The 14,160-nt window shown below is 44.5% G+C and overlaps 1 protein-coding gene and 1 long non-coding RNA gene across 3 annotated transcripts in view; one reads left to right on the top strand and one right to left on the bottom strand.

Annotated features, from left to right (window-relative positions):
• LOC118025325 overlaps positions 1-1,732 on the top strand; it is a 16,742-nt gene extending 15,010 nt beyond the window's left edge. Inside the window, exon 5 of the long non-coding RNA XR_004683276.1 lies at positions 1,527-1,732. This is a non-coding gene — a long non-coding RNA (uncharacterized LOC118025325). The remainder of the gene's footprint in view (positions 1-1,526) is intronic.
• The window catches only part of RNF135 (ring finger protein 135), a 16,682-nt gene extending 2,804 nt beyond the window's left edge, over positions 1-13,878 (bottom strand). The window contains exons 1-3 of one of the 2 annotated variants that reach the window (XM_035027788.1): positions 13,531-13,877; positions 4,939-5,088; positions 1,457-1,619 (exon numbers count right to left, since the gene is read on the bottom strand). In XM_035027788.1, coding sequence (XP_034883679.1) covers positions 1,457-1,619; positions 4,939-5,088; positions 13,531-13,806 — 589 coding nt within the window. In that variant the 5' untranslated portion in view covers positions 13,807-13,877. Of the gene's footprint in view, positions 1-1,456; positions 1,620-4,938; positions 5,089-13,530 lie in introns of both variants that reach the window. The other variant, XM_035027789.1, reaches the window with a different exon arrangement.
• Positions 13,879-14,160: the final 282 nt, after the last annotated feature.

Genomic DNA, 14,160 nt, shown 5'->3' with positions numbered 1-14,160 from the left:
ATAAATAAATAAATAAATAAATAAATAAATAAATAAATAAATAAATAAATAAAAATTAAAAAATAAAATTTTAGGGGTGCCTGGGTGGCTCATTGTTAAGCATCTGCCTTTGGCTGAGGTCATGATCCTGGTGTCCTGGGATCGAGCCCCGCATCAGGCTCCTGGCTCAGCGGGAAGCCTGTTTCTCCCTCTTCCACTCCCCCTGCTTGTGTTCCCTCTCTCGCTGTGTCTCTCTCTGTCAAATAAATAAATAAAATCTTTAAAAAAAATAAAATAAAATTTTTAATTTAACCCCAAAATCTAAAAATTGATTTTATTTAAAGATTTTGTTTTTAACTACACCCAACGTGGGGCTTGAACTCACAACCCTGAGATCAAGAGTTGCATGCTCCACCAACAGAGCCAGCCAGGAGCCCCTAAATACTGATTTTAAATTTAAGTAAATAAGATCACTAAGGAACCCAATCTAAATTTAGCGGGACACAGGAGCTAAGAGGGCACTTATTTCTCAGTTTTTGGAACAACTGATAAAGTGTGCTCTCACTTGTTTCCTTGAGTTTTTCCCAAGGGATGAAGTTCCTCCACTTAAATAAAAAATAACTTTTTAAGCAGAGCAAGATCATTTATTTATTTTTTTAAAGATTTTACTTATTTATTTGACAGAGAGCGAGAGAGGGAACACAAGCAGGGGGAGTGGGAGAGGGAGAAGCAGGCTTCCTGCCGAGCAGGGAGCCCGATGTGGGACTCGATCCCAGGACCCTGGGATCATGACCTGAGCCGAAGGCAGACGCTTAACGACTGAGCCACCCAGGCGCCCTGAGCAAGATCATTTAAACATAAAAATAGTTATAAGAGGTATGTCTCTAAAGTATATAAAGTTGGCAGTGGCGAGAGCAGGAGGCAGAACAGAGGGAGCCCAGAGCTCACGTCTAAGGGGCAGGTGTGAATTGTTCTTCAGTGGTGACAAGGGTTACAATAGAGAACCTCCAAAGTCAGGACAGAGAGGTTCTTTTCTGCGTTGTTACTGTTTTCTATTAGCATACTCACCACACATGATATTTTAATTAAACTTATCAAGGACAATTTACAAAGTTGCATGCTTTGTTAACAAAGACATTTAATAGTTAAACATAAAAAGCAGCCTGTTTCTGAATCTCCTCAGGTTGGTAACACAGGCGAGCAGCAAAATCAGGTCTAGGTTCTGGATGTAGAGGTCTTGGAAAATGAGTTTCATCTTTTAAAGGCCTAGGTGACATCATACCTCCAGCCATATCCAAAACACGTATCCAGCCACAAAAACACCTCCGCCCACCCCTTCCTCATTTACAACAGCACAGGGACAACACAGCTGGGCTCTGGGATCCTATCCCCAAAAAACAAAGCTATTTGTCACTGTTTTTGTCATTTCCCCCAAATTCCATATTTAATCCTCTTTCACCCAATAAAATCAACTCACCCTGCGGCTGTTCTTCAAAGGCCTCTTTCCACGTGAAGTTTTTCTGTAATTTCTTCTGGATTTCTTCTAGGTCATGTAGAATGTCTCTCGTTTTTCTCTCGGGTGTGTTGGAAGTCACTGGCTTTGAAGAAGCCAAGGAAAGGTCCACCCCACCAGAAGAAGACTATTGATGGATCATTAAAAAGAAATTAAATAATTGAAGTTTCCTAAGGTGTGCAGCAAATAGTATATTCTAATTCTGCCATCTATCATTTTCTACTTGCCTCCTCACAGATTTTTAAAAACATAATTAGGTCCTCAAACTACATGCCTTGAAAGCAATTTGGAAGAACACACAGTGCAGCAAAAATATTAAAGGGTGGTTATTTCTGGGTGGTGGGGTTACAGACGATGTTCCTTTGTTTTCTTTAAACTGCTATGCATTTTCAGGGCGCCTGATGGCTCAGTTGTTAAGTGTCTGCCTTCGGCTCAGGTCATGATCTCAGGGTCCTGGGATTGAGTCCCACATTGGGCTCCCTGCTCCGCGGGAAGCCTGTTTCTCCCTCTCCCACTCCCCCTGCTTGTGTTCCCTTTCTTGCTATATCTCTCTCTGCCAAATAAATAATCTTAAAAAAAATTTTTTTTTAAAAACCTGTTATACATTTTCTAGTATTATGTACAATAAATGTGGATTTCTTAGGTAATACCCAAAAAAGTAGTAAAATTTGTAAGCCCATCCTCTAGGGGCTTTACAAAATAAATAATACAGATAGTCACCAAGATCAGCCACAGAGGCCATAATAATCTTCCCTGGAAGGCTATCATTCTATCACCTCTCCTCTCAAGAACCAGTGTAGACATGTGGCCAGGCATCCAGCCCCTCCCAGCTCTCTGGGGCCGCCAACACATGCTCCCTGACTTTATTTAACCTCGGGTCCTGTTATTCCCCAACACAGCCTCTCATCTGCTCCCACCATGCCACCTTTGGCCCCTGATGTTCCTTCCCAATTTTGGATACTCTTATTTTCCACTCTTCTTACCAACTGTAAAGTAGCAGGCACCACTGACTGAGTACTTCACGTGGCTTACTTCTAATTTGTGTAACAACCTTCCAAGGTAGGTTGGTTATCCCCCTTTTACAAAAGAAGTTACAGCTCACGGAGGTGAACTAAATCACCATAGTGAATTTTATCATCCTGCATTTTCCCACCACTTGAGCGCTTATTTTTTTTTTAATTAAAAAAAAATTTTTTTTTGAAGATTTTGTTTATTTATTTGAAAGAGAGCGCAAGAGAGAGAGAGCACAATGGTGGGGAGGGGCAGAGGGAGAGGGAGAAGCAGGCTCCCCGCCAAGCAAGGAGCCCAATGCAGGACTTGATCCCAGGACCCTGGGATCACGACCTGAGCCGAAGGCAGACGCCCAACTGACTAAGCCACCCAGGCGCCCCTCGAGCACTTATTTAGGCCAGAGCTTCATTAGTCCTCACATCAAACCAATGCAATGTTAAGTGTGAAAGTCAGACTCTCAGGCTTTCCTCCCCCCAACACCTTACAGCCCTGAAGACCCCTGAGTATTTGCTGAGCACTTACTATGTGGCAAGCACCTTGCTAAGCTTGGGGATACAAGAGTGAACAAAAGCCATCAGGGTCTCTACCCTAATGAAGCTTAGAGTCCAGAGCAGGGGAGGAGAGAAAACAGACATGAATAAATTATGGCACCCATCATTATCAAGTTGCAACTTGTGGTAATTGCTGCAAATGAAATCGTAAGAGCCTCTAACAGGGGGACTTGTTCGAGGAAATCAGTGGAGGTTTCTCCAGGAAAAGTTTCTCCAGGAAAAGGAAGGTTTCTCCAGGAAAGTGATGATCTAGCCGGGATGAGAAGGATGAGAGGTGTTATCTAGGTGGCAGGGCGAAAGAACATTCCACGGGGTGCACCCTGTGGTGGGAAGAAGTATGACACTGGGGGACTGATAGGGGCCAGAGTGGCTGAAGCTTGAAGAGCCCGGGGAGTGGCGGGGGAGGGGAGCCGGCTGGAAGGAGACAGGACAGGCAGACAGGGAAGGAGTCCTGCAGGGCCCTGTTGGTTCTGTGAGGACAGCCAGGATTTGGGTCTTAATCCCACACAAGCAGATGTCACTGGAGATGTTATAAATCAGATTTGTGTTTGAGAGGGTCACTCTGACAACCATGAGAAGAGCAGACCAGCAGGAATAGAGTGGGGTAAATAATTATTGCAGCAATCCAGGCAAGAAATGATCAGAGGCTTGGGGAGCCTGGGTGGCTCAGTCGCTTAAGTGTCTGCCTTCACCTTAGGTCATGATCTCAAGGTCCTGGGATGGAGCCCCACACTGGGCTCCCTGCTCAGTGGGGAGTCTGCTTCTCCCTCTGCCACCCCCCACCCCCAGCTTGTGCTCTCTCTCTCATTCACTCTCTCTCTCAAATAAATAAAATCTTTTTTATTAAGATTTTATTTATTTATTTGACACAGAGAGACAGCAAGGGAGGGAACACAAGCAGGGAAGTGGGAGAGGGAGAAGCAGGCTTCCTGCTGAGCAGGGAACCCGATGCGGGGCTCGATCCCAGGACCCTAGGTTCATGATCTGAGCTGAAGGCAGACGCTTAATGACTGAGCCACCCAGGCGCCCCAAATAAAATCTTAAAAAAAAAAAAAAAAGAAATGATCAGAGGCTTGGATCAGAGATGTCTCCAAGGAGCTCAAGAGTAGTAAATAGGCTCTGGGGATGTTTAGGCCAGTGAGGGAGGGGGTGACATGATTCCCAGGTTCCTGGCTTGTGTCCTTAGAAGGATCATAGGGCCAGTCACCAAGATGGGGACTCCCAGAGGAATTTGGGACAGTTTGGGACATTCTAAATGGGATGTGCCTTTGAGACACACAGAGGAAAAGGTGAGAAGGAAGATAGCAGACCACAGCTCAGAGAGGGGTCCAGGCTGGAGCTATGTTTGCGCATGGGGTGGTAATTAAAGCCATGGTGTGGGGAAGACCACTCAGTGGGGAAGAAAAAAGGATGTACCCTTCAGCCTTGAGAAATTTGGGCATTTTGGTGCTGAGGAGAGGAAAAGAGAGTGAGCCTGCAAGACAGCTGGGGAAGGAGCAGCCATAGAGAAACAGGGGAAGGTCAGAAGACTCCTGTCCTGGAAGCTAAGGGAAAAGAAAGCTTCAGGAATGAAGGTGTGGTCAAAGGCTGCTGAAAGGTCAATGAAGATGGGGACTAGACTGTCTGCAGGATTTGCATAGAGGTCCCTGGAGATCTCAGAGCTGGTTAGGTGCAGAGGTAAGGATGGAATCTAGCCCACCTGAAGCCCCCCTACCTCACCTCAAGCATTGCACACTTCTGGTCATCCATGTGTGACAGTAAGAAAATGGTAAAAGATGAAGACTTATTGCATCCTTCAACTCCCAGCATATTCCTGTGGCTCCAGCTGGAAGCCATCCCTAGCCCCGCCCCCGGCACATGCTTTCCCCTCTGGGCTGAGCCTACCATGCACATGCTCGGGGTGCTCCCTTCATTGCCTGGTCTGGATTCGGGGAGGTGCCTCTGACTCTGAAGACTCCTGACAATGTCTACGAGCTGTTCCACCAACTCCGCCAGCTCACGCCCAACTTCTGGGATGCTCTTCTGTGCCGCTGCCTTTAAAAGAACAAAGCAGAACCCAAAGCTGGACCCAGGACCCAGCTCTAGACAGAGGGAGCTGTAAACACTACATAAAGGAAGCAGGCAACAGAGTGACAAAAATGTCCAGAGGACAGGAGGTAGATGCCCCAGATCTTTTGCATGCCTACTGATTGTCCAGTGGCCATAACAGGGAACCAGAACCCGTCCCCAGGCTGGGGGGCGGGGTGTGAGAGTGAAGCCTAAAGGGACGTGCGGGCTCATCACTCTGAACAGAGGTCAGAGCAGAGATGCTGAGAGACTGGCAGGGTGGGTGGAGCTGGTAAGGTGAGTGGGGCAGTGGAGGGCATTCAACTGGAGAGGTTGAAGACCCACTCTCACCAGAGTCATCCTGTGTCCTCACCACTCCTTTCAAATTGAAAGTGACCCTCCCTCTTTCTCCTCTTCAACAATGCAGACACTCTACCAGTTTATTGTGCAGGGATCTTGGAGACTTTTTTTTTTTTTTAAGATTTTATTTATTTATTTGAGAGAGAGAGAAAATGAGAGAGTGCGTGAGCAGGGGAAGGACCAGAGGGAGAGAGAGAATCCCAAGCAGACTCCCCACTGAGTGTGGAGCTCAATGTGGGGCTCGATCCCAGGACCAAGGCAGATGCTCAACCCACTGAGCCACCCAGGTGCCCCAGATGTTCAAACTTTAAAGTGATGCACAGATACAAGCTCCTTTTATTTGATTACTGACATCCTCCAGATTTAGTTTTTACTTTTTAAAAGACTTTATTTTTGGGATGCCTGGGTGGCTCAGTCGGTTAAACGTCTGCCTTAGGCTCAGGTCATGATCCCAGGGTCCTGGAATCGAGTCCCGCATCGGGCTCCTTGCTCAGCAGGGAGCCTGCTTCTCCCTCTGCTGCTCTTCCTGCTTGTGCTCTCTCTCACTATGTCAAATAAATAAATAAAATCTTTAAAAAAAAATAAAAGACTTTATTTTTTTAAGTAATCTCTACACCCAACATGAGGCTCAAACTCACAACCCTGAGATTAGGAGTCACATGGTCTTCCAACTGAGCCAGCCAGGTCCCCTGACATCCTGACCATTTAAAGCGACACTCAGACTAGAGGGCGCTAAATAACCCCTTTTAAAGACCTTGATCTGCTCAGCTGCCTGGCTGGGAGTGGAAGTTCTGCTGCCAACATTCTGGCAACTTCCAGATCTGGTGGCACTCATCAGAGGCAGGCAGGGCCCAGACTTAAATGGTGAACATTGCATTACGTCCAAAAGGGGTCCTATACAGAGTCACAGAAATACAACGTGTTCATTATCCAACTGTCAATAAACCAGAGTTTTTATAACTTTTTTTTTTTTAAAGATTTTATTTATTTGACAGAGAGAGACACAGCGAGAGAGGGAACACAAGCAGGGGGAGTGGGAGAGGGAGAAGCAGGCTTCCCACCGAGCAGGGAGCCCGATGCGGGGCTCGATCCCAGGACCCTAGGATCATGACCTGAGCCGAAGGCGGACGCTTAACGACTGAGCCACCCAGGTGCCCCTATAACTTTGTTTTGACATATCACATTTTTAAAATCATGCTGGGACCTCAAAAACTGGAAATGACGCAGGACCTTCTGCAACTCTAAGAAGCCTGATGTCCCTCAAAATAGTATGTGTTTTGGAAGCCATAATCAGGCTACTTTAGAGAGGGAGGTAGCCGACCACTGGTAACACCATTTGTTCTTAAATTTCCAGGCCCCACTCCTACTAAATATTCAGGTGGCTGGAACTGAAGAGAGGAGCCCTTATCCTGGCACTGGAGCAAATTAAAAACTTAAAAAAAAAAAAAAAGTATATTGTTTTTTCTATTCATAAAAGAAATGCACACTCATTGCAGTGAATTTAGAAAATGCAAAGCATGAGGGGCACCCGGGTGGCTCAGTCGGTTAAGCATCTAATTTCAGGTCAGGGGACTGAGCCCCAAGTCGGGCTCCCTGCTGAGTGTTGTGTGTGTGTGGGGGAACCTGCTTGTCCCTCTCCCTCTGCTACTCCACCTGCTCATTCTTTCTCAAATAAATAAATAAAATCTAAAAAAAAAAAATGCAAAGCATGAGAAAGAGGGAATGTTTTAAATCATCCAATATTCTACCATCCAAAAACAATCATTCTTACTTAACAGTCAATGGGAAGTATATTCAGTTATCATAAGCAACATTAGCAAAGAGTTTTAAAGACCTGAGGGATAATGCTGTATTTATAATAAAAAAGAAGAAAACAAATTTTAATCATAATCACAAAAAAAAATGGAAGCAACCAATATGTCCCATCAGAATGTGAATGGATAGATTGTAGTACATTTATGTAATGGAATATTTTTCAGGAATAAAAAGAAGTGAGCTATGAAGCCACAAACCATAATTTTGCTTAGTGAAAGAAGCCTATCCGGAAAGGCCAGAAATTGAATGATTCTAACTGTATGACATCCTGGAAAAAGCAAAACTAAAGAGACAGTAAAAAGATCCACAGTTGCCAGGGGTTGGGGTGAAGGTACAAAGAGGTGGAGCACAGGGGATTTTCAGGGCAGTAAAATTGTATGACACCATAATTATAGCTACGTGATATCATGCATTTGTCAAAACCTATAGAACTGTACAACACAGAGTGAACCCTAATATCAACTGTGGGTTTTGGTTTCAATTGGCAATAATCACGCCTTGGATAAACTCATTGGCTACAATACTGCCACCGCGCAAAGCTCAACTACAGATTTTAGTGAATAACGTATTAATGTTGATTCATCAATTGCAACAAATGTACCACACCAATGCAACTGTTAATAGTAGGGCAAACTATGAAGGGCAAATGGGGACTTGCCATACTATCTGCTCAATTTTCTGTAAACTTAGAACTGCTCTAAAATGCTTCTCCCTCTGCCACTCCCCCTGCTTGTGTTCCCTCTCTCGCTGTATCTCTGTCAAATAAATAAAAAATCTTAAAAAAAAAAAAACTGCTCTAAAAAATAAACTCAATTAATTAAAATTTAAAAAAAGAGGATATAACCTGGTTATACAATGTGACCTCAACTCTGTTTAAAAATATTATCGGGGGGTGGGGCGCCTGGGTGGCTCAGTTGGTTAAGCGACTGCCTTCGGCCCAGGTCATGATCCCGGAGTCCTGGGATCGAGTCCCACATCGGGCTCCCGGCTCAGCAGGGAGCCTGCTTCTCCCTCTGACCCTATCCCCTCTCATGCTGTTTCTCTCTCTCTGTCAAATAAATAAATAAATCTTAAAAAAATAAAAATAAAAAATAAATAAAAATATTATCGGGGGCATGCATGGGTGGCCAGTCCGTTAAGCATCTATCTTCGGCTCAGGTCATGATCCCAGGACCCTGGGATAGAGTCCCGCATCCGGCTCCCTGCTCAGTGGGGAGCCTGCTTCTCCCTCTGCCTCTGCCGCTCCCCCTGCTTGTGCTCTCTCTCTCTCTCTGATAAATAAATAAATAAATCTTAAAAAAAAAAAGAAGAAGAAAGATGTCAAATCAATCACCTAAATTTATACCTCAAGGAACTAGGGAAAAAAGGGCAAACCAAACCCAAAGCTAACAGAAGGAAGGAAATAATAAAGATTATTGGAAATAAATAAAATGGAGAATGTAAAAACAATAGAGAGAATCAATGAAACAAAAGTTGGTTCTTTGAAAAAATCAACAAATTGATAAATCTTTAGCTAGACTGATAAAGAAAAAGAGAGAGGATGGGAAAGCAAGCTGGTGCAGCCACTCTGGAAAACAGTATGGAGGTTCCTCAAAAAGTTGAAAATAGGGGCACCTGGGTGGCTCAGTCATTAAGCGTCTGGCTTCAGCTCGGGTCATGATCCCAGGGTCCTGGGATCGAGCCCCGCCTCAGGCTCCCTGCTCTGCAGGAGGCCTGCTTCTCCCTCTCCCACTCTCCCTGCTTGTGTTCCCTCTCTCGCTGTGTCTCTCTCTATCAAATAAATAAAATCTTAAAAAAAAAAAAAGAGTTGAAAATAGAGCTACCCTATGACCCAGCAATTGCACTACTAGGTATTTACCCCAAAGATACAAATGTAATGATCCGAAGGGGCACCTGCACCCCAATATTTATAGCAACAATGTCCACAATAGCCAAACTATGGAAAGAGCCCAGATGTCCATCAACAGATGAATATATAAAGAAGATGTGGTATATATATATAATGCAATATTACAACAGCCATCAAAAAAATGAAATCTTGCCATTTGCAATGATGTGGATGAACTAGAGGGTATTATGCTAAGCGAAATAAGTCAATCAGAGTAAGACAATTATCATATGATATCAATGATATGCAGAGTTTAAGAAACAAGGCAGAGGATCATAGGGGAAGAGAAGAAAAATGAAATGGGACGAAACCGGAGAGCGAGACAAACCATATGAGAATCTTAATCTTAGGAAACAAACAGGGTTGCTGGGGAGGGAGGGGGATGGGGGTGGCTGGGTGATGGATATTGGGGAGGGTATGTGTTGTGGTGAGCACTGGGTGTTGTGTAAGACTGATGAATCCCTTGGGGTGCCTGGGTGGCTCAGTCGTAAGTGTCTGCCTTCGGCTTAGGTCATGATCCTGAGGTCCTGGGATCGAGCCCCACATCGGGCTCTCTACTCAGTGGGAAGCCTGCTTCTCCCTCTCCCACTCCCCCTGCTTCTGTTCCCTCTCTTGCTGTGTCTCTCTGTCAAACAAATAAATAAAATCTTAAAAAAAAAAAAAGACTGATGAATCACAGACCTATACCCCTGAAACAAATAATACATTATATGTTAATTAAAAAAAGAAGAAATGGGGAAAAAAAAGAGAGAGAAGACATGAATAACTAACATCAGAAAGAAAGTAAAGTGGAGACATTACTACTGACCTTACAGAATAACATTTAAGAGATTATGAACTTTGTATGCCAACACATTAGATAACTTACATGAAATGGATAAATTCCTAGAAACACAAATTACCTAAACTGACTCAAAAAGAAACAGAAAATCTCAACAGAGGTATAACAAATAAAGAGATCGAATCAGTAATCAAAATCCCAACAAAGAAAAGTCCAGGACCAGATGGCGTCGCTGGTGAATTCTACCAAATACGTAAAGAAGAATTAATACCAATCCTTCTCAAACTCTTCCAAATCATTGAAGAGGATGGAACACTTCCTAACTCCTCAGTGAGGGCAGCATTACCCTGATGCCAAAGCTAGATAAACACATCACAAGAAAATTACAGACCAATATCCCTTATGAATATTGATGTAGAAATCCTTAACAAAATACTAGCAAACTAAACCCAACAGCATATTAAAAGGATAACACATCATGACCAAGTGGAATTTATCCCAGGAATGCAAGGTGTTCAATTTAAGAAAAACCAATGTGATACACCATATTAACAGGATGAAGGAAACACACACACACACACACACATAAATTATCTCAATTGATGCAGAAAAGACATTTGACAAAATCTAACACCTTTCATGATTAAAAAAAACACTCAGAAAACCAGGAATAGAAAGGAATTTCCTCAAAAAAATAAAGAGAATTTATGAAAAGCCCACAACTAACATCATACTCAATAGTGAAAGACTGAAAGCTTTCCCCCTAAGACAGGGAACAAAACAAGCATGCCTGATTTCACTTCTGCTACCCAAAATTGTACTGGAAGTTTTAGCCAAATCAATTAGACAAGAAATAAAAGGTATCCCAATTGGAAAAGAAGAAGTAAGATGATCTCTACTCACATAGGACATGACCTTATAAATAAAATCCTAAAGAATCCATAAGAAAGCTACTAGAGCTAGTAAATGAATTTAGCTAAGTTGAAGGGCACAAGATCAGCACCCAAAAAGAAGTGTATTTTTATACACCTGCAGTGAACTATCCAAAAAGGAAATTAAGGAAGCAATTCCATTTATAACAACACCTAAAGGAGTAAAATGCCTAGGAATAAATTTAACCAAGGAGATGAAAGGACTTATATTTTTGGAACCTACAGAACATCACTAAAAGAAAGTTAAAAAGACCTAAATAAATGGAAAGACATTTCATGTTTTTGGGAAGAAGACTTAATATTATTAAAGATGTTGTACCCTAGGTGACCTACAGATTCAATGCAATCTCTCTCAAAATTCCAACAGCCTTCTTTGCAGAATGGTAACATTAATCTTCAAATTCATATGGAATTGCAGGAGACCTTAAGAGCCAAAACAATCTTGAAAAAGAAGAACACAGTCGGACGGACTCACACTTTCTGATTTCAAAATTTACTACGAAGCTATAGTAATCACAACAATGTGGTACTGACATAAGGATAGACCAAAAAACCAATGGAATAGAATTAGGAGTCCAGAAATAAACCCATTCATCTACGGCCAACTGATTTTTTATAATGGTGCCAAATCCACTCAAAGTAGAAAACAGTCTCCTCGACAAACAGTGCTGGGACAGCTAAATTTCCACATGCAAAAGAATAAAGTTGGACCCCTACCTCATGCCATATAGAAACATTAACTCAAAATGGATCAGCAATCTAAATGTAAGACCTATTACCATTAAACTCTTGGGTGAAAATACGGGGGTAAATCTTTATGAACTCAGAATTCGGCAATGGATTTAGATATGATGCCAGAAGCAAGAGCAATAAAAGAATAGGTAAATTGGACATCAGCAGAACTTAAAACTTTTATGCATCAAAGGACACAATCAAGAAAGTAAAAACAACCATAAGATGGGGGAATATATTTGCAAGTCATATATCTGATAAAGGTTTAATATCCAGAATTTATAAAGATTTCCTAAAACTCAACAAGAAAGGGCACCTGGGTGGCTCAGTCGGTTAAGGATCTGCCTTCGGCTCAGGTCGTGATCCAGGCCTGCATGGGGGGGGGGGGGTCCCTGCTCCGCAGGGAGTCTGCTTCTCCCTCTGCCCCTCCTCCCACTCATTCTCTCAATCTCTCTCTCTCTGAAGTAAATAAAATCTTTTTTTAAGATTTTATTTACTTATTTGATTTGATACTTATTTGATTTACTTATTTTTAAGATTTTATTTACTTATTTGACAGAGACACAGCGAGAGAAGGAACACAAGCAGGGGGAGTGGGAGAGGGAGAAGTAGGCTCCCCAATGAGCAGGGAGCCCAAAGGCAGATGCTTAACAACTGAGCCACTCAGGCGCCCCTGAAATAAAATCTTAAAAAAAAAAACAACTCAACAAAAAAAAGACAACCCAATTTTGAAAAATAGTCAAAGGACCTGAATAAACATTTCTCCAATGAAAATATATAAATGAGCAATAAGCACATGAAAAGATGGTCAGTCAACATCATCAATCTCAGGGAAATGCAGACCAAAACCACAGTGAGAAAGCACTTCACTCCTAATGGGAAAGCTATCCTAAAAAAGTGGCAGGAGGGGGGGAATCAAAATAAAATGAAAAATAACAAGTATTGGCAAGGATGTGGAAAAATCGGCAACTCCTACTTTTCTGGTGGAAATGTAAAATGTTGTAGCTGTTTTGGAAAATGGTTTGGCTGTGTTCCTCAATAAGTTGAACATAGAACTCCCATACCACTCAGTGAGTCCACGCCTTAGGTATTTACCCAAAAGAACTGAAAATAAGGACTTAGTTACGTGCACACCAATGTTCCTGCATCGTTACTCAGTCACCAGAAGGTGGAAACAATCTGAATGTCCATCAGTGTATGAATAGATAAACAAAATGTGGTACATTCATACAATGGAATATTATTCAGCCACCAAAAGGAACAGAATTCAGGTGCATGCTACAACATGAATGAACCCTGGAAACTCGGTAAGTGGAAGAAGCCAGACACAAAGGGACAAATACTATATGATTCCACTCACATGAAATATCTAGAGTAGGCAAATCATGGAGACAGAAAAGACTGGAGGTTACCAGGGGCTGCAGGGAGTTGGAATGAGAAGTTATTGCTTAAGGGGTGCAGAGTCTCTGTGGTGATGGCCTTGTGGCAACAGAAACTGGTGACAGCTGCACATCACTGAGAATATAACTAATGCCACTAAATTATACACATAAAAAACGGCTGAAATGACGAATTTTATGCTGTATCTTACCTCAATGTAAGAATGTTCAGAGACAGAGGAAAGACTGGAAAGAAGTGGAAATGTGCCAAGAAGTAGCTAGAGCAGCCAGGCTGATTGGATGTCAGGAGACTAGGGTTCCCCCCGCCCCCAGCTTCTTCATACTTAGAAGCGGGAGTGCTCAGAGTGACACCAGCCCTGCGAGAGCAGGAAGGCCGGGCCGGATGCGAGGAAGAGCCGCTGCGCCTCCCTACCGGCTGCTGGGCGGCGCGACCCGGGGGCGCGGGCGCAGGCGCGGAGGGGGCGCGGGGCGCAGGGCGCGGGGCGGGGGAGGGCGCGGGGCGGGGCCGGGACCGTCCGTCACCTCGCGCAGCGCCCGGCTGTACTTGTCCACCAGCTCCTGCAGCAGCGTGTTCTTCCGCAGTTGCAGCGGCGCCGGGGCGCTCTCCCGGCAGGTGGGGCAGGAGCGCGGGGGGCTGGCGCTACCCGCGGCCCACAGGCCCTTCAGGCATTCGCGGCAGAAGCTGTGGCCGCAGGGCAGCGTAGCGGGCGTGGCGAGCAGCCCCTGACAGATGATGCAGCCCAGGTCGTCCTCGACCAGCCACACGGGGACGGCCGGGCCGGGATCCAGTCCCGCCATGGTGACCAGGCCGCCCCGCCGGACGCCGGGGCGCGGAAGTCAGGGCCTCGTCGGGGACCGCCCGCTCGCGGCAACGTCTCCTCCGGCTCCTCCCCCGGCCTTCCTCTCCCCGCCTCGGCCCACCCTTTTTTTCCAGTGTCCTGTCCCGCTGAAAGCGGACTTTGAGCCTCCCCCTACCGTCGCGGGGCGCCCTAGGTCAGAGCTGGCCGGAGTCAGAGCCTCCTGCGCGGGGAGATCAGCTCGCCCCCAAACGATAGGAGCCCGCTGATGTCCCAAAGACCCTTTAGCTTGATGCCTCCCCCCCCCCACCACCACCGCACACACCTTGGCCTATTAAAACGCAACCCCGACAGC

This window comes from Mirounga leonina, unplaced genomic scaffold, assembly GCF_011800145.1.
Source record: "Mirounga leonina isolate KUSES-001 unplaced genomic scaffold, KU_Mleo_1.0 Mir_200, whole genome shotgun sequence".
NCBI lineage: Eukaryota > Metazoa > Chordata > Mammalia > Carnivora > Phocidae > Mirounga > Mirounga leonina.
This window is presented reverse-complemented; position numbering and strand designations above follow the sequence as displayed.